Genomic DNA, 27,231 nt, shown 5'->3' with positions numbered 1-27,231 from the left:
AGCTACACCCCACACACTTTAGACATTTTTTTCAAAATGCTTGTCAACACTTCATACCACTGAAAGCTATCACATTTTCCTAAAGACTTAAATGTGTAAGGGCTTGCAAAGATCCTCAAGAGCACTAAGGTATAATCTCATTTCAATACCTGTAAAGGGATTTTAAAAAGTTGGGATTCTTTTTAGTAGCATAACAGAGACCGTTGGAAAAAGATTACTTTCTTCCTTTAATACATAACAATAGTTTAGTAAACATATCCCAGTCTAAGCATTTGTAAAACCAGAAACAGATTTGGGCGAAGAGAGTTCTTTAAAGTTGGCATTATAAAGGCATGGTCAAATCACCAACAGCAAAAACCTGCCCAAAAACACACTTACCCCTGTAAAGCTTTGTGCATTCGTTCACATTTAGCCCGGAGAGTCTGAAAAATGTCTATACACAACAACAACAAAAAAACAAAAAAAAAGAAAAAAGGAAAATAAAGAAAAAGGCTTAGATATCATGTTTCTACTTTACATTTCTGTTAAGTCTAAGATTTAAAAAACAAAAAAAGCATTTAGAAGGAAAACTAAGATATATGTATCTATTGATGTATTACGTCTCTTCACTACTTTTCATAATGTTCCTTATTCCCATTTCTGCCAGGAAGTGACAGGCTTTTAAGATCTGACAAATGCATTACTTCCCTTTATCTCATTTCTCCAGGTGCATTGGTTCATGATCACATGTCAAGGATGACTCAAACACTTGGTAATGGGATTGAAATAGCAGGCTTAACTTATTTGTATCTGTAAAATATCTACAGCCAGGCAGACTCTACTCCTTGATCCTTTCACCAACTCACTGCAGATTCTTAAAGATGAAACTTCGACTCCTGGATCTGCAAACCTTGGTTCTTTTCCTCAGTAAAGGTTGACCCTCCACTACAGCTAGAAGTCCCGTAACTTACTCTTAATTTTTCCTTGCTTTTGTTTCACTTCTGAGGACAAGGCATGGGCTACCCAGTCATTTTTATTTATTTGTGACAAAAAAGTCTTTCTTAGGGTCAAGCAGCAAGGGCAATTCTATGACTCCTAGAGCAGAAACTCGTGCCTGCCAACTTTATCCAAATGTCCTGTACCTGGTCCTGACAAAATTGCATGTGTTTGCACCATAATCACTCCTGAGATTCTTGCCTGGATGCTTACTCGGAGAAGAAAAAAAACATTGTGTAGTGCAAGTGGAAAGGAAAGGGTTGTTCAGTCCTGAAGAAATTTATTCCCATTTGTTTCTCTTTAACCTTCCCCTCCTCTAATTGTCTTGAAGGAATTTGTTTTCAAGGAAGAAGCATATCACTAGTCTATAAAGCAGAATAATAATTTCTTATTTGCGTAGTGATAACTATCTCTGTCCCTCCTAGCCTCAATTAACTTGCTCATTTTCAGCGGGAAGAAGGAAACACTGAAAAAGAAAAGCAGGATGGGAAGTTATATGAATAAAAAATCACGCATGTAAAATTAATTAGCAGAAAAAGAATGGACTTAAAATTTTAAGTAAAAGAATGAGGAATCAAAGTAGGGAGAAGTATGAGTTATTAGTTTTGGGTGAAGAAAGACTGAAGAATAAGATTTTATTGAATTAAGTACCTGGATTATCTTCCATAATATTCAGAGCTTCAATAGCAGCAGCAGCTAACAAAGGAGGCAGGGATGCAGAAAAGCAGTAGCCTTGACCAGACAATCGCTATGAGGGAAAAAGAAAAAAAAGAAAAAAGAATTCACTTTTTTTGTTTATAGCAGTATAGACAATGTTTTAAAAGTTAATTTATGTATGTTTAAACCACCTCTCCTCTACACTTACACATTCATAGAAGGATTTAAAAGTAGGTTCTCCAGTTCATCTATACTTCCTAGAACCAGTTTCTGTATGGAGTCAAATATTGTGTGATGATTCACACCACAACACTCCTTGCAAACTGATAGTAGTAACTAACTCTAATTTCCAAGTAACTAACCCTGCCACACCATATAAAAATGAGACCTGGCTTACCTGATGGTCAATAATAAAAGATCTTCCACAGCAAAATCCTCCAATAGAAGCCAGTGAATTTTCCATGTTTGCACTGATAAGATCTATATCATCAATCTGCCAGTTAAATTAACAGGTTATTAATAGATGCTTTTGATTACATCAATTATATATATACATTTATAACACAAATCTATTAAAGATATATCTTGTTTGATATTATCATGAATACTAGAGAAGATCCACCAAATTATCACACATTAAACTGAAACTACAATTGAAATAACAATGTCAAGCAATACAAAAGGACTTCAGAAATTGAAATTTATGGATCTGTAGATAATTTACATAGGATTACTCTTTTCCAGGCATTGCAATGTGAAGAACACAAACAGAAAAAACAAATTATACAGATGCTGGTGATAACTCTTCAAATCACTCAGTGTGACAATATCCTTTAAGAATGTAAGAGGTCCCACTGCAGTTAGTAGGAGGTTAGAATGTAACTAAGATTGAGCATAAGCCTAGTTAAATCAAACTTTGAACCTTAGAGACACAATTGTCTTATTTCACTTGTTAGTTGCAAATACATTTTTTGCCAGGCTCTGTAATGGACACTGATGAGCAGTGAAAACAAAAAGATTATTTTTGTAAATTAATTTCATGCAGAAGCAAATTAATTACGTGGTACTTGGCAAGCCTCATAGCAGCACTGTTTGTTTCCTTTTCTAAAGCTATTTAACATTCATTTTATCTTTTCCACTTTTTGATATTAAGACACTTAAAGTGAAAATCATAGGATATAGGGGAAGACAGAATGAATTCTCACAATTTGATATTTCACTTCCAAAGCCAACTCAGAACTGTCAGAAATGTAGCGAGACATGCTCCACATCCAACCAGAAGAGCACTTCTTCCTTCCCCAGCTCAGGTGGCTGTGGTAGCAAACAATCACAAGGATTTAATTTTTGACTTCCAAAGTACTCCTCGGATGAATAAACACCATAAAAGGCAGACACTTGGAACATCCTTCAAAGGACCATCAAAAGCTTTATCCTATTTTTCTCCACTAGGGTAAAAGGTGACAGAGCAAAGTCTGCTGGATATACACTGAGAAAATTTTTCTGACTTTTGGCCCCCAAATATTTCTGTGTAAGCAAGGGACCTGCTTGGCAGAGTGACAAAGTCCTGGAGGGAAGAGGGGCCCAAGAAAGCTGGTCAGTATTCAAGGGCCATCTCCTGCAAGCACAGGAGCAGTGCCTCCCCAGAAAGAGGAAGGCAAGCAAGAATGCCAGGAGGCCTCCCTGGATGAACAAGGAGCTCCTGGACTTACTCCTGCACAAAAAGTAAAAATATAGGAAGTGGAAGCAAGAATGGGTTAGCTGGGAGGTATACAAAGAGGCTGTCCAAGCAGCCAGGGATCAGGTTAGGAAAGCTAAAGCCCAGATAGAATGAAATCTAGACAGAGACATAAAGGGGAACAAGAAGAACTTCTACAAGTACGTCGGTGATAAAAGGAGGACTAAGAAAGACGTGGGCCCTCTCTGGAAGGAAACTGGACACCTGGCCATGAGGGATATGGAGAAGGCTGAGGAGCAAAATTACTTCCTTGCCTTGGTCTTTACCTGCAAGAGCTCTGGCCACACTGCCCAAGTTGCAGAAAGTGAAGGTAAGAACTGGGAGAAGAAAGATCCGCCCACTGTAAGTGAAGATCAGGTTTGAGACCATCTAAAAAACCTGAAGGTGCACAAGTCCATGGGACCTGATGAGATCCATCTATGGGTCCTGGGGGATCTGGCAGACGAAGTTGCCAAGCCGTTAACCATCATATTTGAAAGGTCATGGCAGTCTGGTGAAATTCCCACTGACTGGAAAAGGGGAAACATAACCCCCATTTTCAAGAAGGGTAAAAAAGATGACCTGGGGAACTACAGGTCAGTCAGTCTCACCTCTGTGTCTGGCACTATCATGGAGCAGATCCTCCTGAAGGCTCTACCAAGGCACATGGAAAATGAAGGAGGGGTGACTGGTAAGCAGCATGGCTTCACCAAGCGCAAATCGTGCCTGACAGATCTCGTGGGCTTTTATGATGGAGCTATGGCATCAATGGACAAAGGAAGAGCAACTGACATAATCTACCTGGACTTCTGCAAAGCATTTGACACTGTCCCGCATGACATCCTGGTGGCCAAATTGAAAAAATACGGATTTAATGGATGGACCACCCACTGGATAAGGCACTGGCTGGATGGTCACTCTCAGAGAGTTGCAGTCAACGGCTCAATGTTTGAATGGAGACCGGTTCCTCAGGGATCGGTCCTGGGACTGGTGCTATTTAACATCTTTGTCAGCGACATGGACCGTGGGATCACATGCACCCTCAGCAAGTTTGCTGACAACATCAAGCTGCGTGGTGCAGTAGACATGCTGGAAGGAAGGGATGCTATCCAAAGGGACCTGGACAGGCTTCAGAGGTGGGCCCATGCCAACCTCTGACATTCAACGAAACAAAATGCAAAGTCCTGCACATGGGTCAAGGTAATCCCAAGCACAAATACAGGCTGGGTGGAGAATGGCTTGAATGCAGCCCTGAGAAGAAAGATTTGGGGGTGTTAGTAGACGAAAAACTGAACATGAGACAAGGTGTGTGAGGCTTTGAGCAACCTGGTCTAGCGCAAGGTGTTGGAACCAGATGATCTCTAAGGTCTCTTCCAACCCAAACTATTCTATGATTCTATGACACTTTTAAGTGTATGTGGCTGGAAAATACTGCAATCATCATCTCAGGGTGAGGAAAAGGATAAAACTATGCATTGTAAAAATTATTTCACTATATGCCTCACTAAAGATAAGGAAAACTATTTCAAGTAATCATGTGAAAGAAAAGTGCCAAGACTTGAATGTTTTAAGACTGATAAAGAAAAGTACGTTTAAATTTCTATCGTACACTACTAAATATTGTTAAAGTCACAGGTATAAGAAATCAGTTCTGCAATTTGCTTCTGTACAAGTCTCTTGCTCACAAAAAAACTCACAAAAAAGGCACTTACATTTATTCCAAAGTGTTCAGTAATTCCTCTTCCACGCTCTCCAAGGACTCCAAAGGAAAGGCTCTCCTCCAAAAATATTCTAACTTTGTATTTATACTTTAATTTTATCTAGAACAGAGCAAATGATATAAAATACAAGTCAAGCTGTTCAGAATTTGGTAACAAAATGGGTGGGAGAGATAAGGCAATGACAGACAAGTACAGTATCCCAAATACTACAAAAATGTCAGCTCTAGAGTGTTCTGTTATTGAGACATTTTAAAAGCCTTCAACATTCTTTCACCATTTAAGTCTAGAGTAAATTTTATTTATGTTCATATACATGAACAAGTATCAAATACTTTCAAGATTATCTATTTATGCAGCATTTCTTCCATTATTTACTAGAATACAGCCTGCACAAAAAGCCAATTTATGCTGAATAGCAAATGTTTTCCTTGGAGTCACCATTTATGACAGCTGTGCAACGGTTTCTTTAAAACTTCATTTTTCTTTTTTTCCAGATATAACTTAGCTTAGCGATTTAGCATCATACATCATAGCTGAAAATACAGTATACTTTACAGGTTAAAAACTAAGACTATAACCAGATATTAATTTGCAAGTCTCATTACAGATAGTTTCAGAATCCTAATCCTGATCAGAAGTTTCAAAACAATGTAAGATTTAGGATTGCCATTTCATGAATGTTTGAGAAAGCAAGAAGGTAAACAAAGACCTGCATGCACAGCTTTTCTGTGTAGGCTTCACTATATGATATTCCTATTTCATCATCCACGTGTTTTCATATGCAGAGTTTAAAAGGCAAACTGAAACCACTTACCAATTCTGGAAGAGGACAAACATCTCCTGTGTTCATATACAATCCTTCCACTACAATAAACCTTCGAGTTACACGTGCCTTGCGAGGATTCTTCAGAGAAAGATATGGTTTCATTTTGTATCAATTGTTACTAACAAGCAAAACTCTGAAGATTTTTTTAATAGGGAAAGGCAGTAATGAGAAGGGAAGAAAGATAATGTCTCTTTTTCCAGTAAACTTTAGTTTAAACTTAGTATTTATTATTTGCGACGAAAATTGTAATGCCTCATTGGATTAGTTTTTCTTTATTTTGTAGTAATTTTAAAGCTTGTAACTCTTCGTCAAGATTTAAGATGCCTTGTTTTGCAACAAATCATAACCATTTGAACTTTATGAATAAAAGAGATACAATATAACTACAGAAAAAATACCGCAAATCTTGGTCTATTCATCATCAGCACAGCACAAATGTTTCACAAGTAAACCTCTCTTCATAAAACACAATCCAAAGGTATTCATAACACTCAAGTTACAATCTCCTTGTCTGGTCTCTGGACAATATAGGCCATAAGAATATCCTGCACTGGTTTCTGTTTACACTTCAATGGTATGATTCGAGTTTTGTTATTTTAAAATGCCATTCCCCTGGTATTTACTTTAAACCTTATTGATACCTTCTGATCAAGGATATTAAGTCATACTTCTTACCTTTTTCAGTTCCTGTAAAAAGATTCAGAGAACACCTATTCGACTTTTCTGAGTGGTAGGCATGAAAACTATGCACAGTCCACTCCTCAAGCTGGACTAATTCTAGTGGTAAAATCTATCAGTACGTCTCAGTTATATACACATGGTGTATATTAAGCTCTTGGACACCAACTTTATGTTCACATTCAGCTAATTACTATAAGAAACTTTAATCTTATAGCTAAATCAAAGCACTCTGGCTCTAATAAACCAAATGTGTTACACAAATTGCATCATGAGTCTGTCAATCACATCTAAAAACTCATGCAAATATTATCTGACAAAATGTATCCTCCATGAAGGTATGTTAACTAATATGTTGTCTATAAATCTGCTATTAATCAGATTAATTACTGATTTAGACTGATGCTGAGCTGATGGGCTTATAATGATGCAGCTTATCTACTTTACTTCTTCTTTGTGTTAGCATAAAATGAGCTTTCTTCCAATTGTCTGTGAACGAGGCACACAATGGTGACAGCTCTTCAGCTAATTCTTTTAAAATTTGTTTAATCAAGTTACTTGTACTTGCTGATCCTGATTTTACTAGCTGTTTTTGGACACTCTTCTGTATTATTGTCAGAATGATAACCAAGCCATCAAACTGACCCAATTTTTTCAAGAGAAAGAACATCTTAAGAGTTGAGTGCAAGACAGGGGAAGAGTCTAAGAGAAAAAAAAAGAAAGAATCATGTTGATTCTACAAATTAAAGGGTTAGGACTTTTGTGTTGATTTTACAGTGTGGCATTCAAACTGATAATTAACTTGCATGATTTGCTAGGTAAATGCAGTTACAGAAATTTCTAAAAGACAAAAAAAAAAGCTCTGTAATAGTATTTTTAAAAAAGAAAAGAATATCACACTTCAGTCATGTGTCCATACCATAAAGATATTCACCCACCAATGTCTGTGGGCTAGCTTCAAGTGGTTATACAGACAAGTGGATATAAATACATAAATATATATTTTAAAATTTATCTTAATTACCTAAGCAACATTAACAATTCAACAGAGATTTATGAAAACCAAATAACTGCCTATAAGCATTGCATCCATTCAATTACACAACCCAGTAAAAAAAATGTGGGGGAGGTGGCACAAAAGATTACAAATATTTCTTCAAAGTAATGGTACCTTTTGATCTTCAGTCTCTTGTTCTTTCAACAGTCGTTCGAGGTCAGCCATATCATTATGCTTAAATAACTTGATGTTACTACGAGATGCTTGTAATCCCTTCTGAATAGCAAAGCAGGCAGCTTCATCTCTGTAAATACAGCAAGCCCTTCTAAGTTTGCACTCGGTTTAACAATTATTCAAAGCAAGCTGCCTATTTGGACTGTCCTGCTTTTGAGCAGATATCTGTACTTAGGTGTAGTTAAAACGAGATTTATTAAAGCATCATATATTTTATTTAGATTTTGAAAACTAATTTCTAAAGCTTCTCAACTTTCCTATGCACTATAGCTACTAAAAGCAAGGCAACAGTTTTTTTCTTCAAGTGTATACTGGTCCTTTTGTTTGTATGTGACAGCAGTTTATTTGAGCACAGCATTCCATGGACCAGGTACAATAAATACCACGGTAATCATTCCAGAAAACTCTCACTCCGTTTGCTCTGGGTCATAGAAAAAACGTGCAAACATGTTCCTGTAACATTTATAGTAGTCCCCCAAGTATTCAAAACCTGCTTTTTAATATCCTTTGGGAATTACTATCTCAGTGTTTAAAGAACTATCCACCATTTTTAAGAGTTGGAAAAACAAATCTCTGAGCATGATGGGGAATGCCACTTCACAGCTGGTGAAGTTGAGTCATCTTGTAATCTTTTGAAAGTGGCAACTAAATCAAACCTCCTGCACATGCTAAATACAGTAATTTCAATCAAGCTGCTTTTAAATATGGGGAGATCTTTTGTCAGTGAGAAGCTGAAACAGTACAAGATTTAGCTAAACCCAGGATACACCAGCATCTTGAATAGTGTGCACAATCCTGGCCATTCATCTCAAAAAAGCTGATCTGGAAAATGTTCAGATGACCAAAAAACATGACCAAATTTATGAAAGAACTCCTGTAAAGTAAGTCAAATAGGCTGCAAGCCTTACTCTTAGGGAAGAGGGCACAGAAGAAAAATTTTGGCAGACAAATATAAAAGTATCAGGATGTTGTGGCAGGCAGCTAAGCCCCACTTAGCCATTCACTCACCCCCCCATTGAGAAGATGCATCAGCTCACTGTTTAAAAATCAAAGGCATCAACTGAAATTAGTACATGTTATATTCAAAACAAGTATTTCTCCATACTTTTTCATAAAGTGTTCAAGTTAAACTGTGAAATTACACATCATAGGAGCACTGTAGATTAAAGATTTACAAAGCTACTACTAAATCCAAATCCTGCTCTTTGGCTCAGGAAGTTTTGCGTAGTGTTACATTGTTTCTCCTGGTTTTTTACTCTTCCCTAGACAAATTACGACTGGCTACTCTTGGGGACCAGATACTGGGCCTTCTGAACACTTCGACCCTGCATAGCTGTTCCTGTGTTATTTTAATATGTACCAATATTTATCCAACTAATCCATTGCAAACATGCATGAGTGCAACAACTGTCCTGCAAGAAAGCCAGCAGTAAACAGGAGAAAAGCAAATATGACTGTACAGTTTCTTAAGAAAACTAGGCTTCAGAATTCTGTTAGTTCTTGCATGTGCAACATTGGAGTGTTTTTTTTTTCAGCTGAGCCCCAAGCCTGCTCTTCTATGAGAAAAGCAGCATCAGATTTGATTTGGAGTATTTGGCAAAGAAAAGATATTTGAGCTTTATACCACAAAATACTTGATCAAAACCAGCACTATTTTCTAAATGGTTAATTTAATATGATTAACAATAATGAAAAACTAAAAGGAAAACTCTTTAATCTGGAATTTTCCAAGTAGAAAACAATACTTACACAAACACAATATCCCCTCTTTTCGAATATGCAGGAATAGCACTGGCAATTGTTGCAAATCCATATGAGTATATAATTGCTTCTTCTGTCCTCATGAATTTTGCTAGTCGTTCTTCTAATTCTAAGTGCACATCTATTTGAGAGAAAAATCAAAAATATATTAGATATTTACTTGTTTTTGTATCAGAAAGACCTAGAAATCATCTAATTGAAGCAAACAGAATGTTTGTAAAAAGTGTTAGAACAAATAACTTCCAAAAAAACAGCTGCAGCCAATCCAGTCTTACTTAAACTGAAAAGTAATCCAGTATTAATCAGAAACTTTGATAGATTTGAAAATATTTATGCAGTGTGGTTCTCTCATGTTCTTATGCAATAGTACTGAAAATCTGCTTGTGATCAGACCACAAGTAAATGATGCAGCGTTCCTAGACTGTGATTAGGGAGCACAGTTACTACAGTCAGACAACAAATAGCTATGTAATTTATAGCAATTAATGAGGTCCTGTTGGCAGACTGTCAGCTCTTCCAAACCAATGCTTCCACTGCATATAGCAGAGCTATCATTATAACAGAAAACTGCTCGTCAGGCTGCAATCATATACCATCACCTGAACGCACTTCAGCCAATTGAAAAGGTCACCATCTCCATGCCAGGGATTACTCACCCTTAAGATAAACTGACACAATTACACACACATAAGCATTTCCCAAACCAATTTGGTCAAAGTGACCCATGTTAAAAGCAAAACACCACTTAATCAAAATATTAAGAAGGGTAATACCCTACTGTGAGTGGATTGTTGCTCCAGAAAGGTGACCACAGCATTAAGTATTCTGCTTAAGCAAAATAACCTGTATCAGACAAACTTATTTTAATTGTCTAATTCTGTTGCCACTACCTGCTTCCACTAGCAAATATTAGTCAGAGAATTATGCCTTTTATCAACTGAAAATAAAAAAAGATTAAAGCACAAACAGAGGTCCCTGGTGTGCTACTTGAAAGATCATTGGTCAAATGCTACCTTTTTGCAATTATTGAAAGTTCATTGAAACTAAAATCAAATGAGGCAACATCAGTTAAAAATACAGATTTTTCAATAGCCTATGAAGTACAGTTACATCAATGTTGCTACTTCTAGCCAGGTACCAACAGCAATCCTCTGACTGTAGGAAGAATGGGCTTTGCAAAAATCTTAACTTTGCCATACTAAATAAATACCTAGCATAACCTTTCTTCAAAAGGGCACATCCACCTGATTCACGTATTTATACAATAAAAGCAAAACTTATGTCTTCAAAACACAGCTTCCCAATCACAGTCAAGAGCAATTTTATCCATAGACTGGAAGAGTATAAATCTTTAACAGTCCTTTCCTAATGTTTACCTGAGCATTAAAAAATGGAACTGAAAGGAATTATTTTATTTAGTTTTCCACTGGTTTAAATGGAAACAAAAAGTTTAATCAGATATTATTTGAAAGTTTTCTTCTGCTACCTCTCACTTTGATCCAGCTGTATTAGATATACCAAACATTCAGAGAAACTTAGATCAGACTTTCTTCTCCAAAGTCTTCTGAATGAAGGATATTGACTGGAGTTACCTAATCTACTTTCTGACAGATTTTAAGTGGTCCTTTTTCAGAATCTTTGTATCTTTTTCTTTACTGTTACATGGACTTCTAGACCAATGAAACCATCTCCAGTCAGGCTTCAAAACAGGACGGATGAACTTTGATTCGATTATTTAACAAAAAGCCCAGGAAAGATCTTCTTCTGGCGGCAAGCACCAAAAGAAGAGCCTGGCCACTCGGCACTTAAGATATGCAATATAAATAGCATTCAGCTAAAAATGTTCCTTCTTGAAGCCCTGCCAGTAGGGAATAACAAATTAGGGGGAACAAGGACTGAACTACTACTTTGAGTGCCCAGCCATTGATACCTAGTGGGGAAAAACGTTTTGTTTGAGTGTAAAAGACCACATACACCCTTTAACTAAAAAACTGGAAAAGACAAAACCACCACAGTTAAAAACAAAAACTTTAACGCTACTCACTGAGCTTTACAGAGCATCAACTACCATTACACTGAGCAAGGGCTAGGCAAAAACAGTGGATGAAAGAAATACTGTCATCAATAATGAGCTAACAAATATAATCAGATTTGTGTTAAGGAAAAGAATTTTACAAGCCTAGTAAATTTTGCCAAGGGCAAGAACATTTAAGTTCAGAATGACACACAGCATACACAAATTCGATACATCTTCACATAAGGGAATTAATGCTTTGTATAACTGTGAGGTTGAAAAGCTTAAGACAGTATTAACTAAGGCTTCACTACCATTGCGCCATGATAAAAACAGAATACTATCTGCCTCTCCTATTCTTTATTGCAGTGATTTGCTTTAGTCTGGTTACATCACCCGGATTAGCCTAGTTTTAGTGAAAGCTGCAAACACTACCTAGAGTACATTTGCACAGAGGAAGATACGATTGGAACAGCTTTCTATGTAATAGTGAAACCTTAATAAAGCTATTATCATCAATTGCTAGGCAATCAACAATAGCCTTAAAAAAACCCCACCACCAAAAAAGTGATACAACCCTCAGCTGTCATTATGGAGAAAATAACCATAAAGATTCAGTTATGTGTGAATATACTAGTATTTCAAGTCTATCACAGGATAAAGGCATGGATACAGTTTTCGGGGATACAGCACAAAACAAAAATGTCTTAATAGGGACTCACTAAATCTATGAAATCCCTTCAAACAGGTGGAGGTATGAAGAATCAAGTCTCAATTAAAAATACATTATAACACAATATCTACATTTCCAAATAAAGAGATCTCTAACACTGATATGAAATATCAGCCTCCAAGGGGGGATAATTCTGAGAGACAACAATTGCCAATCATCAATTAAATCCTATATGGTTAAGAGGAAAATAGGTACTTCTGGACAGAACATGACTTACTTACCAAGTCATAGTACATGAGAAATTGTGTTAAAAATTTGAGGCATACAACACCCTAGGATAGACAGATCCTAGGACTAGAGGTCCAAAGAGGACATGAAACAACCCCAAAAAATCTCTCACTTACCAGAGAAAATCAACTCTTACATCAGTCTGTTTTGAATAATCATTAGAAAGAAGGAAAGTGAAAGTTTTCACAAAACTTCAAATCAGCCTGGACTCAAAAGGGAGGAGGCATTAGTCCACAAGCTTCTCTGAGCTCTTCAGGGTTTTGTTTGTTTTTTTTCAAAAAAGGCTGTATGATTTCCAACAGATTACTGCTGAACTGTGATCAGTGAGGGAATCTAGCTTCCTAAAAGCTCACTCCTAATCAATGAGCTAACGTCACCTTCATCAGAAACGAATTATGGTTCTAGGCTAATGAACAATCTGCAAGATTGAGATCATAGACACAGCTTTGTTCTGACATACAGACTTCTTACAAATCAAAACAGGTACAGCACCTGGTTGATCACTTAAAGGACTAGCTTGATTAACTGAGAAAAGTTCAAGTTAGTCTTGAATTCAAGTCAAAGCTAGCTCTGTGAAATCATTTGAGTACAAACATACTGTGAATACCACCACCTCTGGGAAGAGACCAGAAAGTTCACAAGACAATGAGTCGATGTTATTAGCCTGCAACTGTGCAGCTATTAATGTATTCCACTTTGGTTTCCATGCAGTATTTCATAATACCAATGCCTGTAAAGAACTATTTCCAGAGGCTGACATTTAACAATTTACTGCTTCTTAAAAAGAACAAAAAAACCCTTAGTAGCACCTGCTCACATCATAAAAGCTCATAATTACAACATCAAAGTTAGCAGTTAAGGAAAACTTCTTTTTGACTACAGCATTAGATAAACTTAACTACTAATCTTTATCCTAGAAATCAGACTGCCCTCTTGTGGTCTACTTAGAAACTTATTGTTAATTTACACATAAATTCACCACACATGGTTAAATTCTAGTGTTTACTTTCTCTCTTTCTACTATGGTGACCAGAAGTAAAACAGATCATATTTAATTTTGCAACTCTCCTCCAAGACCAGCATAAGAAAGAGTAAGAAAACACATAAAACAAAGCCACAGACCAAACACACTACCAATCCTTAACAATTACAGTAAAAAGTATGTTAGAGGGTAACTGTTCTTCACAGCAATAGAAACAATTTGCTGCTTATATACAGGACTACTTTGACTGACTTACCAAACCTGTCTGAACACCTTTAAAGGCAGATCAAAGAAAGTTACTCACCAAAAGTACCATAGAATCCTCTAGGTCCACAAGTGCCAACACCATATTTCTTCAGAGATGCCTGGGCCGCACTCTTTAACAGAAAATAATTACATGAAATATTTATTCCTACACCAGATCTCTAACTCTTCTATACACTTCACATTGACAATTTTATACCTATGTGCACAGGCCAGCTCTTGCATCATTTAACAGACCTGCTTTACAGAAAGTAATGTACTGAATTCTATGAATTAATTTCACATCAAAACAATTTTAGATGAGTGTTTACACTTCATTCATTGTATTCTAATGATTAAAGACATTAGATACTCATCTAAGTTGATAATCATCTAGTACACAGTAGGAACACCAGGTTAAACTTTAGTAAAAAGACAAACTTAAATGGCACGAAATTACAACGTTTACAATCTTCCTTGTTGCTTTCTTAGAAGTGCACTTCCTTGACAAATTTTGTGCTTTCTGAAGTCATTCTGAACTTCAAAATAACACACAGAGGAATAATCACACAAATACAATAACTGGAAGAACTCACCTTAACCTTTTCATTATCCAAAAGTCCAAGAAAGTTAAATGATGCAAAGTTTATACATTCCTTGCCATTGACAGTGATTATATGGGTTGGAGGACTGAAAAAAAAAAATACAGACCTATTGTTATGAATGACAGTTGCCACTTGCATAAACAGTCAAATGGTACAGTTTTGTTTTTCAACAGTAAAAGGCACACAGCTTTTTCAGGATTCTCTCTTTCCACCTCTTCCTTTGCAGCTGACAACCAATATTTAAGTTCAGTGTCAAGTGACAAACATACTACCATACTCAACAAAAACTATATTCCTGTAGTTTAATAAAGAAACCACAAATAGCTTCCTGAGATATTTAACGATCCCTTCTTGAAAACTTAATTAACACAAAGATGACTCCTGAAGAGATAAATAACGCTTCTCCTTTAAAGCAAAGTGATACCTATTGGAAAGAAGGAATAAAAAATAAATTTAATTGCTACTTATTTCCATGCTAAAAATGAATTTAAAACCAATGCTTTTGTCATAAAGCAAACCCACAATACCAACCTTGTACTGAACAGGGATCCTGAAATATAGGTACTAGCTTTAAGTAGACAAAAGTATTTCACTACCTGTCATTTCAACTTTCCAATTCTGTTTAATGCATTACAGTTCTAATAACTCATGTAATCAGGAAACACAGAAAGTGTAAAAACAGTATTGATAAATTAACAAAAGCACAATATATATGAAGCAAAGGGCAGAGACATTTTCTGCCCCCCAAAAATTATGATTTAGATAAACAGTTATTAAAAAAAAAAATCGAACATAAAAATAGCTATCACCCCTTTAAATGCAAGCATCACACTTGTGTGCTGTATTCTAAAAGCAATCCTGTTTTGGCAATTATACTCTTCAATACTACAAAACCAAAAGTTTCAATTAATCACTTTAAGTGTTGAGAAGTCTCAATACTAAGACAAATAGAAAACTTTACGTCTGCCCATCTCTGTACACATTGTCAAATATTACAGTTGAGATCCTATACTATTCCTCAAACACAATAGTTTCAACAAGCTTTTCCCATGTGGAAACTAGCACTGTGCAATTTTCACAATCAAAATTAAACAGGGCTGCTCAAATGTCAAATGGCTGTTACAAATCTGGTTCCTGACAATATGTCACTAGGTACACTTGGTGTGCAAAGCAAATAACCTTTAAGTCCAATCTATTCACTACAAGAAAAACACTGAACTGCCTGAACCTCACTTAAAAAAACTCAATGGTTTTGTTTTCTATGTGCTCATTCCAAAAATTAAGCACGTTGCTTCAACCAAGCAACTGCAAAGCTTACAAAACAGCCTTGAAAAGCCTTCAACTAACACAGTGCATGTGCTGTGCAGCTTTATTACTGTCATTCCATGACATTAAACTGACACAAGCTGAACCTGACCCCACAAATGAGCAGTCCTGCATTACTTGCAGTGCATCATCTGCACAGGAGTTGCATTATACAAATGCGCAGCGAACTGTCTTGGGGAACTGACTGCCATTAAAAATATACTTGAATCTGTTCCTCTGTCTTGATCATCCACATGTTGTACCAAATGTTGGAAGTCCTATGAAGTGAAACTACTTAGGTTCGCAGTATTCACAAGACCAGACCTACATCTATGCCTTTCGGCAATACTATGAGGTTCTATTAAACCTGGTAAATTTACAACAGTTTGTCCCCACAGCTCCACCTCTCAAATGTAGAAAATACACGAACGTTCATCAATAACTTGCCTCTCACAAAGCTGCAGTCCTTATGAAAACTTGGCCACACTTTGCTAGCAGAATTTTACTCAGCCATCTAAAGAACACTCATGGAAAAGCTTATTCCAGTGAATAATTATATCCAAAACATGGATGCTAACAGTAACATCAAACTTTCCTTGCAACATCAAAAACAACGTCTTTGCAAAGAGAAAATAGTAAAACACTTAATTTCTTTACAGTTTCACATATCTCCCTTCCCCTAGTATAACACAGTTCATAGGTATCATGGTTAGGGAAAACAGTTATGAGATACCGACTGATCCAGCTGAAACCATAAATAAAAATGTGATTTTAAACTATATTCAAAGAATTTGAATGCAAGTCCTCCAGAAATTGTGCCCTTTAAGGACTGAAAGCACTTCATCTGTACTTTGACCCCTCACTTATCTCTGAAGTGTTGCATGTATTGAAAAATCAGCTGCAGAAGATTATAAAGTTAAAAAGCCAGATCACTTATGCTTTTTTATTTTAAAGCAAAACGAGAATCAGCATGAGAACTTTGCAGACATACTGTTTTATGAAATAGGTTTACACTTTCTGAATGAGATCCTGTCAACTAAGCCATCTTGCATAGATTAGCTCACAAAAAAGCTATCACTATAAGTAACTAATTTCCAGACTGTGACCGAGCTGTCGTAGGTAACTTCTTCACCGCATATTCAAGATTGGTCACTTTTTTTGCTTGGACACGTCTCTCCATTATTGGCTTTGCTTATAATTTGGCAATGTTACAGGGACTATACAAGTGTTCATCAGAAAGGAGCATACTAACATAAGGCACAAACTGCCTTGCATATTGAGGGAGGAGGAAGTCTGCCTCCCCTTCACATTGGGTCATAATTTTTACTGAAATCTTTACTACTTCCCAAGTGGTTATGAGCCCATATAAACCCTATCCACACATTGCTGCAAATATGCAATATTAAACCACCACATACTAAGATAAATAAGATTTATGTAAATCACTATTCACAGTAGACAGTAACACATGAAAATCATTGAAAGAAGATTACCCATTAGTATCAACAGGGTCCCCCTAAAATGCTAATTAAAAAGGGGCCAGAAATGCTTGTGAGCTGGAATTAGGATGCAGACGCTTTCATTTCTGTATTAATTATGAAACATGGGTTAAGTTTATAGCCGAATTTACAATCTCATAGCTGTTGAGCAATTTACAGGAAGGTAGTTAGTTGGAGGTTTAAATCTTACAAGACAAATGCCAAGTTTTCCCCATAGTCACTATGAAGTTTAACAGCCACAACACATTAACATTGTGTCACAATACGTTCCGTAGCTGTAAGCACTGGAAAGTTCTAAGTATTTTAAAGATTTTTAGGAATTAATCTAAAGATATATTTGTTCAGATTTTTTTAAAACATTCAACACTTCCTATAACTCCACAGTAATGCTTATTTCAAAATTCAGAACAGTAGCACAAGGATTGTTCACATCACAGCTGATTAACTGGTTTCCCTTTTCCAAGGTAGACTTCTCCATGATGGCAGAACCATTAAAATGGAGCTCCCTATGACAGCAAATAATTGTGCTCTGTCACTAAATTACTTTAAATTATTAGTGTCACTAGAAGGATATTAAGAATGTTTATATTGTAAAAGTTACTGATATAAACAAATCCAAAGCTTGTGAAAAAAATTTCAAAGCAATGTCTGAAACACTGTGACTTTCGCTTAAGTCAGTACACAGTTACAGCGTCATAACACACATGAAAGTAATATTGACCCATAATTGCCTCAGAAAACAACTTTGCCACCAAGTATCTCAATTTCTTATTGTCCAAAGAGGAACAACTTTCATGAGGTGCCGAGTGGCTAGCCACAAAATCACAAAATCAGTTTCTTCTGAAGTGATTAGCAATGACACAGTTTTCCCCCAACTCCTACACAGAAGGTGGTAATCACTTTTGGAAGTCTAAGTCTACACATTCACAAAAAAATTAAACAAATTACTTCCAAACAATATAGACCCACAATGAAGGCAAAGATAATGTGTCCCTCCCCCAGTCCCCAATATTTTTTTTTTAAATAATTAATTACAACATTTAAAGAAAGATTTTCTTAGTAAGATGGTCTTGACAATGTACTAAAACCACAACCATCTCTTCAGTGGCAAATTCAGTCCTGTTATCTAAAAATGCAATTCATTTATGAAAAGATTTAAGGATAAGGAAATGTTTAGTAAGAAATACGCTTAGAAAGATGGTCATCAAGTATTTGAGCTGAAATAAAAACTGTAATTTATTTTGGTTACATTTACCCTGAAACAATGTTGTAGTTGAGAGCTGGGTGATCTTTTGGTACAGGAGGTACAAGAGGCTCTGGCTGCCATTCTTCAATCAATTCTTCTTTTTCCTGAGCAGGAGAAAAGAAATACTGCTCAAAAAGGATTTCCATTAGAAAAGATGTGTTAATAAACAGCCAGTAATAGTTGTATGAGGAATCATATATATGTTAATATGTGTCACCTTTCTGAGATAGTTAAAATGGATATTATTATGGAGGGGCTCTGAATTCTTCAAAGGGGAGATGTAGAGAAAGATAACACAGTTATGTCTGTGCATTAAAGATCTCATAATATGGTAGCTAAGAGAAGAGACACCAAGGATGGTAACCCTGCCAAATTTTAATCAATAGTGTTTCATTCAATCTATTAATTATGAAAATCCTCCTCTACAGTTTATGTAACTGAATACAAATTACAAAACAGTTTAATATCAATCACCTCACTTTACATTCCCAAGTCTTTAACAGTGTTGTTTAAACAACCATGGCATTAAAATACTTAGCAAACTAACACACACATGAGCAGGACACAATGGAGAAAAACTGCTAAATGCTCAAGAAATGGTAACAACAGCTACTTAGCCACATATCCCCAACCCAACAACGGAGGAATACTGAACTCACATTCATTTTCAAAGTGCTTTTAACTATTTGGAAAACCTCAACTAGATGATTTTCCAAAGGACTTGCAGCAGACTAGCATAACAGGTGCATTAGAGTAGTTCCATACAAATTTGCAACAACTCAGGCAAATCACCAAAAATCTTCCTTCACACCATGCAAGCAGAGGATTATTTACTAGTAGAGCAAGATGCATCTGATAACATATTTATTAATACATTAACTTTCAATGGTATGACTACAATAGGTCTATATTTCTCTCTCTTTTCAACAAGCAGCAGAATACTTGAGGCTATTTATTTCAAGACCAAAATATAAATTCTGCAATTGATTTTTGGAAACATCACAGAATTTTTTTTCCAATTTTATTTTTTCCAAATACACTTTTCAAAGGCTTCAAAGTACAAAATCAAATTAAGATATGAAAAAAATCAAATGGAAACAACATGCAGCAATACAATCAGTATCCTGCACTTTAATCACTCTACTTTTACTAAGCTAACGAATAACTTTGTTTCTAGGTATTTCCAGAGTATTAATTAATATCCCAAGAGCTCCACAAAGGTTTATTTCAAAACACAAATGGAAATTTCAATAGCCCTGTATTTCAGAAAATATGCTTTTTATATGAGCATAGTCACTTGTGTTTCTAATATTTTGTAGATGTAGTTTAAATACCTTTATTTCACTTTCTCACGTTAGATTTCTTACTGACATTTAACCCATGGAGCATATATGTTAAAGGAAATAAAATGCCATTAATATGTGTAACAGAACTAATATACTCAATATTTTGAAGTGGCTACACTTACGTTAGAAAAAGAGCTTAGCTTCTTCAGCCACCATAGGCCAGACCTCAGGCGGAGCCTTGTATGCTTTGAAATGCTGTTCCACCTATTCAGGAAAGCACTAAACTGGGGAGGTTTATTAATTTACCCTGCATTTGTGCCATTCATAGCACATCGCTTAGCAGATTTTACTGCTTCAATTAAAAAAATGCAAACAGATAACTTAGCACCAGACAACAGAACAATAATAAGTTGTGTGTAAATACCATTGACTACTACTCATTCTTGCATTCTATTATCAAACCTCATGTTTGATATGCCTCAGCAAATACCTCAAAAACCCTATGGGAGAAAATTACCAGATGATACTCCCTATAAAGATTAACATGCAACACAGTACCAAAATTGTGGAAGAGCAGTACCCAAACTCAGGTTAATCCCAGAGTGGAGCCACAAATATAACCCTGTATGCTAAACTCCATTGATCCAAGACAGAGAGTGGCAATTCCATCCTCATAGCAGAACAGATACTAGGGTTCATATCTACACCATATTGCTATTTGAAAAAAAAAATCAAAGATGTAATTTAACACTAAGTGTGCTGACCCATACCACTGCACGACAGCAGCTGCGACAGTGTTAGTTCTCTCCCAGCCACAAATACATTTCTGTTCCTTGTGTCGGCATAGGCAGTTACAAGATCAGATAATAACCTTGTTCAGAAAAATTACCCAGATGAAAATTAACAGAGCAAACACATGATGGATATATAGTTAAACCACATCCCACAGCAAAGTAGTCCCTTCCTAGATAGGCGGATCCTACTCAGAAAGCATACCCTGAGTTACAGTTGCCAAGTAGTATCTTATACCTTTCCACAAGAGTTCAAAAAGACTTCTGAAAATCAGAAAGCAGGACATACGCTCATGCAGCCTTCACTCTGCTCCTTCAACAGTTGGTGCCAAAAGGCCCCAAGTCCCTGATATACCGTGGAGCTTGCATCAACAGCTTAGTGTTCATTTTAGAGCACAGGGTCAGGGTGGGGGTTTTTGTTTTGGTTGTTGTTTTTGGTTTTTTTGTTTTAATTAGGAAGCAGAATAAATCAGGTGAGAAGTGGTGCAGCTGGTCAGTTATGGAAGGACAAATATCAAATGCCTAGAGGGGAAGGACTTATGAAGAAGCATGGTGTTTCTTCTCTTCAAGACCTGAATGCAAAGAACATTTGAACAGCTCTTATACAATACGGTTCAAAGGCAGATCAGACAACATTAGCATACCTTTTCTTCAAAGAGTGAAGAATTAAAGCTGTGCAAGCATGTACTTAGCTTTTTAATTTAAGTCTAATTTTTTGAACTAAGGGTACAAAATATCACCAAACAGCTTAGCAACAGATATACAAATTCAATTTAAATCTTTTTACCATGGAGTCTAGTAGAAGGAAAAACAGTATTTATAAGAAGGACACTGTAACTACAAGAAATTAGCATATTACAATTGCAGTTGACATCTGTGAACATAAAGATAATGAGCAATTCCCAACTGGTACTTCTTAACACATTTACTGCAGTGAAAAACATACATCTGGAGGGCACGTTCATTTCACACAAATGGCTGTCGGCTGGAGAAGGAGCTTCTAGCCAAATGATGCCATGCAATCTCTCACAGCCCGCTCCAGCCCCCAGTGGCACTTTGCCACTTTTCTAGAGATTTCATTTTGGACAAAAAGCCCACAACAATCTCTATGTCTAGCACTGTCTGGCCACAGACTTATCTGTACTTCCCAAAATCCCAAACTCTCAGGAACTTATAGTCATAGAGAAGTACTCCACCTTTTTAGTTAATGATTTGGGAGATTTCATTATTTTGGAATAGAACCAGTAGGAACACCTACAAACACTGCCATTAAAGGATGACAGTCAGTTGAAACCTGATTCCTGCACTGGATTTTGTAGTACTCTTGCTACACAATTGACTAAACCCAGAAGCCACCTTTGGGGTGGATTTCTTCACTGTTTTAGAAGTGTGACTCCTAAGTGAGCTAGGTTGCACAATATATCATCTACCTCTGGTTCCCCAAGACAAACTGGTCCTCACAGATCACATTAAGATGGCTGTGCAATAGTAGTATTCTTCAGTAATATTTATCACACAGAGCCAGCTCTGCTCTGGCAGCATTCCCAAGAATAATTCACAGGGAAACTGTAAGTATCATTACATGAGTGGCCGACACAAAGGTAGCCTGAGCTCCACTGCCTGAACTGGCCTCTCTCCAGCGCCTGTACCTGAGCAATCTAGTATTTCTTTCTGGTGTGGTTAAGACTGGACACCACAGCATGAATCACACTAGAACAAATCAGCAGGCAAATCAGCAATCTCCTTGCTGAACAGCTGGCATGTTACTACATGCAGCTCAACATGCACACAGAAGCCTGGCTGTGTGGGATCCCATATTGTATGAAACAGACTATACTGTGTCTGGCTGGGTCAGTGTTAATTTTCTTCATAGCAGCTTGTATATGTTTCAGATCTGTGACCAAAACAATGCTGACAACACACTAACATCTAGCTCTTGCTGAAGAGTGTTTGCAGTGTCAAGTCCTTCTCTTTCTCACTCTGCCCCCACAGTGAATAGATTCGGGGGTGCACAAGAGGTTTTGAGGGGATAAAACCAGGCAGATGACCCGAACAAACCAAACAGATAGTCCACACCGTATGTCACACTCAGCAATAAAAGGGAAGAGAGGGGTTTTAAGGAAGTTAGCCATCTTTTGCTTGGGAACTGGCTGGGTGGTCCACCCATGGGAGGTGATGAGCGATTGCCTTCAGATCACTTGTCTTGTTTCTCTCTTCTTCCACTTCTCCTTTGCTTATTAAACAATTTTATCTTCACTCACCAGGTTTCTTGCTTTGCCTCTTCCTTTCCTCTCCCCCTGTTCCACAGAGGGTGGGGAGAAAGCGAGCAAGCCATTGTGCAGTGCTTGGCTGCTTACAGGGGTTAACTCACAACACAGATGAGTGTCAACTGTCTGTGGATGTTTAGGTAAAATTAAGGTGCAGAGTTTTTCCCCCCAGAGCTATTCTCCTACACAAAATAAATTATCTCTTTCCACGGCAATCACCTACTTTGTAGAAAAAGAGATGGAAACACTCCCTACCTCTGATGTATCAGTCTGCTTAAGTTCTCCAACTGTAGGAGACTTATTCACACTTTCACTTCACTGTTTTATTTATGCTGACTTTCAATAAACTATCTGTAGACAACACATTCCCTTCCAAATACAGTTTTTCCTACGGAAAACAGTGCTTCCATCTTCAGAGGTCAATGGTAAAGCCAACTAGACTAACTTAAATCTCCTTCATCATCAGCCAACCTGAACACACCATCAGACCAAAGCGCATACTATTCTTTTTGCCATCAAGACACAGGGAAAAAAAAAGCCAGAGCTGTTGATGCCTTTAACATCTCATGTCAAACCCTTTGCTATAACACAGCTATGAACACTCTGAATTTTTTTTTTTTTCTGTGCCTTGCAACCATGAATCAATGCATCCAGTATCTATACAATGCGATTCTTGATCACTCAAGATTTTTGCTAATATTCACATTCCTTTCCACCCCTCAAGCTCAGTAAAGTTTGTATGAATCTCATCAGAAGTATCATAGCAATAACTTATTTGCATGCTTCTATTCCTCAGAAAGCCTGTTATGGCTGTCCTGCCAGTGGACTTTACTGCTCTCACCCTAAAAAAGTAGGACTGTTATAAGCATGAGCCACTCCAAAAGTTTTTCCCCGTTTTGACCCCCTTCTAAGCCCTTGCTTCCACTGAGCTGCAACACACCAGCTACATGTGCGATCTCATAATTGCTCACTGCCCCCAGTTAACATATAGGACAATTTTCTTCCCCACACACCACGGTTCCAGATTTGTCCAAGCACTTTCTCAAAACACCTCAGATTTAGAAAAAGTGTCTGTCAGTGAATGAAGGAGATGACCTGCAACTGGATGATAACATTCAAGATGCACACAGAAAATTCTGAGTATAATCCTTAATCTGTAAGGAAGAGATAGGTTTCAGCTTTTTCAGGTCACCAATTATGCAAGAGTAGCAAAGAGCCTTTTTACACCATCTATGGCAGAGAGAGAGAATTTTCAAAAGGAAAAAAGTCATCCTCCAAAATACAAGAGATTAAAACTATCTGACGCAGAAAAAACTCTACTAAATGAACTACCAAAGTTTCTGAGTGGACAATCAGGGCCTACTTTAAAGCTGCAGCATGTCTTCCTAGATGATCTGAACACTCAGTGCTTCACCACACTAGACTTTCCTTTGCATTCACTCCTCCTCTGTATTCTGATCAAAGGCAGCAAAATTCAAGACTCCCAGGATCAATTCAAACCTTTCCAACCACAAAACTGAACCAGCCTTTCTTGATTCCTCCTCAGCTCACTTGCCTCCCGTATTAAATGCCTCCAAGAAACACACACTAAAGTGCTCCCTAGAACACTCTAAGATCATTTAGTAAGTACTCTCCAAAAGAGGACACTGCCTGCAGATTTGCTCACATTCACATACAGCCTCACGCCTATACTCCCTGCATCCTGCTCACTGAGGCACTACACTGAGCCCATGTTTAACTGTATCCTTAGAGAGAATAAGATCAAAAAGCATGTAAGCACACAACACAATGGGAATGACAAGATAAAATATCCATAAATCTGTTTCACAAACCTTCCTCAGTACCAGAAACTTCCAGCTTTATCTCAGTCATAAAGGATACCACTCCGCTGAAGCTCTAGCAAACTAAGCTTTTTTGTTATACGGGCCTTCAGATTGTTCAGATCAATCCCTCACATACACAAGGTGGCTGTCACATTGCAATACACTGCTACAGTTCATCTTTGACTGAGAAAAGTGAGTGCATCCTTGTTCACCCTACTATTTTCACCTTCAGAGGATGCATCCAATCATCCTTTTAACTTATCCAATGGCATCCTCTGATGTTATGCAGCAAGACCAATTACAGACGGTGTCCCAGACAAACAAGTCCAAGGACATCTCCAAAACAACCTACTCATTCCTGATAGTCTCCCAAATTCCAGTCTTCACAATTAAAGTTTGGTTATTTTTAAGACAACTACATTACAAAAGAAGAAAATTGTCACTAAAACTACACAGTTTTCTGGAACCTACTGAACACTGTAAACTCTCAGAGTGACTACTCACAGATACCACATGTATAGATTTGATCATTTTCCTACTCTCTACACTCTTATACTTCATTTTGTTTGTGGAGTGTTTTTAGTATAGCTTCCATTTTAAAACAAAGCCATCCCTTAAGTTGAGCTAATGGCAGTTTTTCATACCTTAGCAGTCATGGTCACATCATTTCTTTTATATTTCTCAGACTGTCAAACACAGTGCTACTTTAAAAGTACAAACTGAAGTGTTTAAGCAATAAGCAGTTTCTTAGTCCAAAGTAAGCTTACCTATCGAACTTCTAAGAAAAAACAGAACAATTTGTGATGCAACAATGGTTCAACAGACAAATATATCAATAGCTACAAATTGTTTTTCTAAAGAAAAATATTTTTTCTACCATACCTTAGGTGTTAGATCAGATCGCTCTTGAAGCTTGTATGTCTTGGAGAAAAGAAGTCTGATTATCCATAGAATTAGAATTCCTTCCAAAATGAGATGGTAAGCAGGAGCCTGAAAATAAAGCACAAAATTAAGCCCACAGAATTCTATTTGAATCAGTGTGACACTATGTAACAGTTTTGTCCATAATAATACAATCAGAAAAAAAATAAAGCTGACCATCAGCTGATATGTATTTCCAAGTCAGTAAAAATTATACAAAAGTGGATTGCTTTGCAACTACTTGCATCTTTTGAGTTTGAATTCATTGATTCCATTGTTAATAAACAAGACATACTCTAAATTGATAAGCGGTTTCAGTTCCACACATCCACATGAATTGAATATTAAGAGTGAAAGCAGATAACTCGTATGGGTTGCACCAGTTAACTGTGAAGGCAGAAACTTCCTGAGAGCCTGAAGGCTGGTTTGATCTATATACACCCACTTCAACCCTACATTCTCATAATTTATAATCCACTAGCAGCAACAGCTACCACTATGTAAAAGAAACCTAATTCTGTTCTCCTAGACCATTTTTGTTAGTTTCACACACACCTGAAGCGAATATAACCCAACACAGTCAGAAGCAGCAGTTTTGCCCCTGTGTCATTTATTCTCTTGTGTGGGTACAACATTTAGGAACATATACAGCAAACCAGAACAGAGAGTTGATCCAAGTTAAAGTTAGCCTTTTGGGGCACTTGGAGGGAGAACAGCCAGTTTCTTCTGTCAGCAGAGCTAGTCTGAAGTAGATGTGGACTTATGGCATCAGTATTTGACACCTAGTTTTAATGATGGGTTCAGTTATTCCATTTCAGAAAGGCTCCTGTCTACATTGCGGATGTCTACTATTTTTAAAAGACTCAGAAGTGCACGCACGCTAGAGCACTCCCCCTTCAACTCAGTGGAAGAGCTCCCACACAGCAATGTTTTCTGGTGGGATCTGACCAGCCAACAAAGGAAGTACAATGCACCACACACACAGAAACTAAAGGAAACTGAACACCATTTTTTAAAACCAGCAAGGAGTCCTATCACATCAAACGGAAAATAACAAATTTACCATTTGCAGAGTACTTTTCAGTTCACCAAAATATATTAAGAATATATATGTACACCTAAAGAACACATAGTATAGTAGCAGTAGAAGTCCACCCGAAATACTTCCCTGTGCTTTTCAGTGCCTACAATTATCCTGAATTCAGGGTATTACACTGTGCTACCAGCTTCAGTAGCTAGCCACTCCTGTGTTTGTACTGCAAACCCTAGTATAAATTCTTAAAAAGTTACCAACCCTTCCCAAAGGAAGGGAGCGAAAGAGGCTGCTGATACAAGAACACTGCCTATCATCAGGACATCCTTCTTAATAAAATGAAACAAAACCTGGATACAAACATGCCATGCTGATCCCCTCCAGAAGAGAACTCATGCATAAACATTTAAAAGCTGTTTCCTCCTCTGTAAATAACTCTTGTAAGTTACAAACCCTGACCTTATACTCAGAGAACACTGAATCTTATTAACTTTTAACACTCTTGGATACACCTTAAATGAAGCTTTATAAATTTAAACAGAGAAAAACACGAGTGCCTGCATCTGTTTTTTTCAATGTATAAGCAGGGCACACGCACATACATTCACAATTTCGCGAGTGGGGCCTTACACAGGCGGCACCGACCCACAGAGCGCTCCCGGCCCAGCCCAGGCCGGCCAGAGCCGGCGCCG

The 27,231-nt window shown here is 37.2% G+C and overlaps 1 protein-coding gene across 1 annotated transcript in view; it reads right to left on the bottom strand.

Moving 5' to 3' along the window:
* The window catches only part of SPTLC1 (serine palmitoyltransferase, long chain base subunit 1), a gene marked incomplete at its 5' end in the record, with an annotated part of 28,236 nt that extends 2,626 nt beyond the window's left edge, over positions 1-25,610 (bottom strand). Inside the window, 11 exons of the mRNA XM_010074959.1 lie at positions 379-433; positions 1,627-1,723; positions 2,030-2,125; positions 5,059-5,166; positions 5,882-5,971; positions 7,743-7,872; positions 9,552-9,684; positions 13,825-13,897; positions 14,360-14,453; positions 18,428-18,522; positions 25,468-25,610. Coding sequence (XP_010073261.1) covers positions 379-433; positions 1,627-1,723; positions 2,030-2,125; positions 5,059-5,166; positions 5,882-5,971; positions 7,743-7,872; positions 9,552-9,684; positions 13,825-13,897; positions 14,360-14,453; positions 18,428-18,522; positions 25,468-25,610 — 1,114 coding nt within the window. The remainder of the gene's footprint in view (positions 1-378; positions 434-1,626; positions 1,724-2,029; positions 2,126-5,058; positions 5,167-5,881; positions 5,972-7,742; positions 7,873-9,551; positions 9,685-13,824; positions 13,898-14,359; positions 14,454-18,427; positions 18,523-25,467) is intronic.
* Positions 25,611-27,231: the final 1,621 nt, after the last annotated feature.

Source organism: Pterocles gutturalis, unplaced genomic scaffold (genome assembly GCF_000699245.1).
Source record: "Pterocles gutturalis isolate BGI_N339 unplaced genomic scaffold, ASM69924v1 scaffold227, whole genome shotgun sequence".
Classification (NCBI taxonomy): domain Eukaryota; kingdom Metazoa; phylum Chordata; class Aves; order Pterocliformes; family Pteroclidae; genus Pterocles; species Pterocles gutturalis.
Note: the sequence above shows the minus strand (reverse complement) of the source record. Positions and strands in the feature narration are given on the sequence as shown.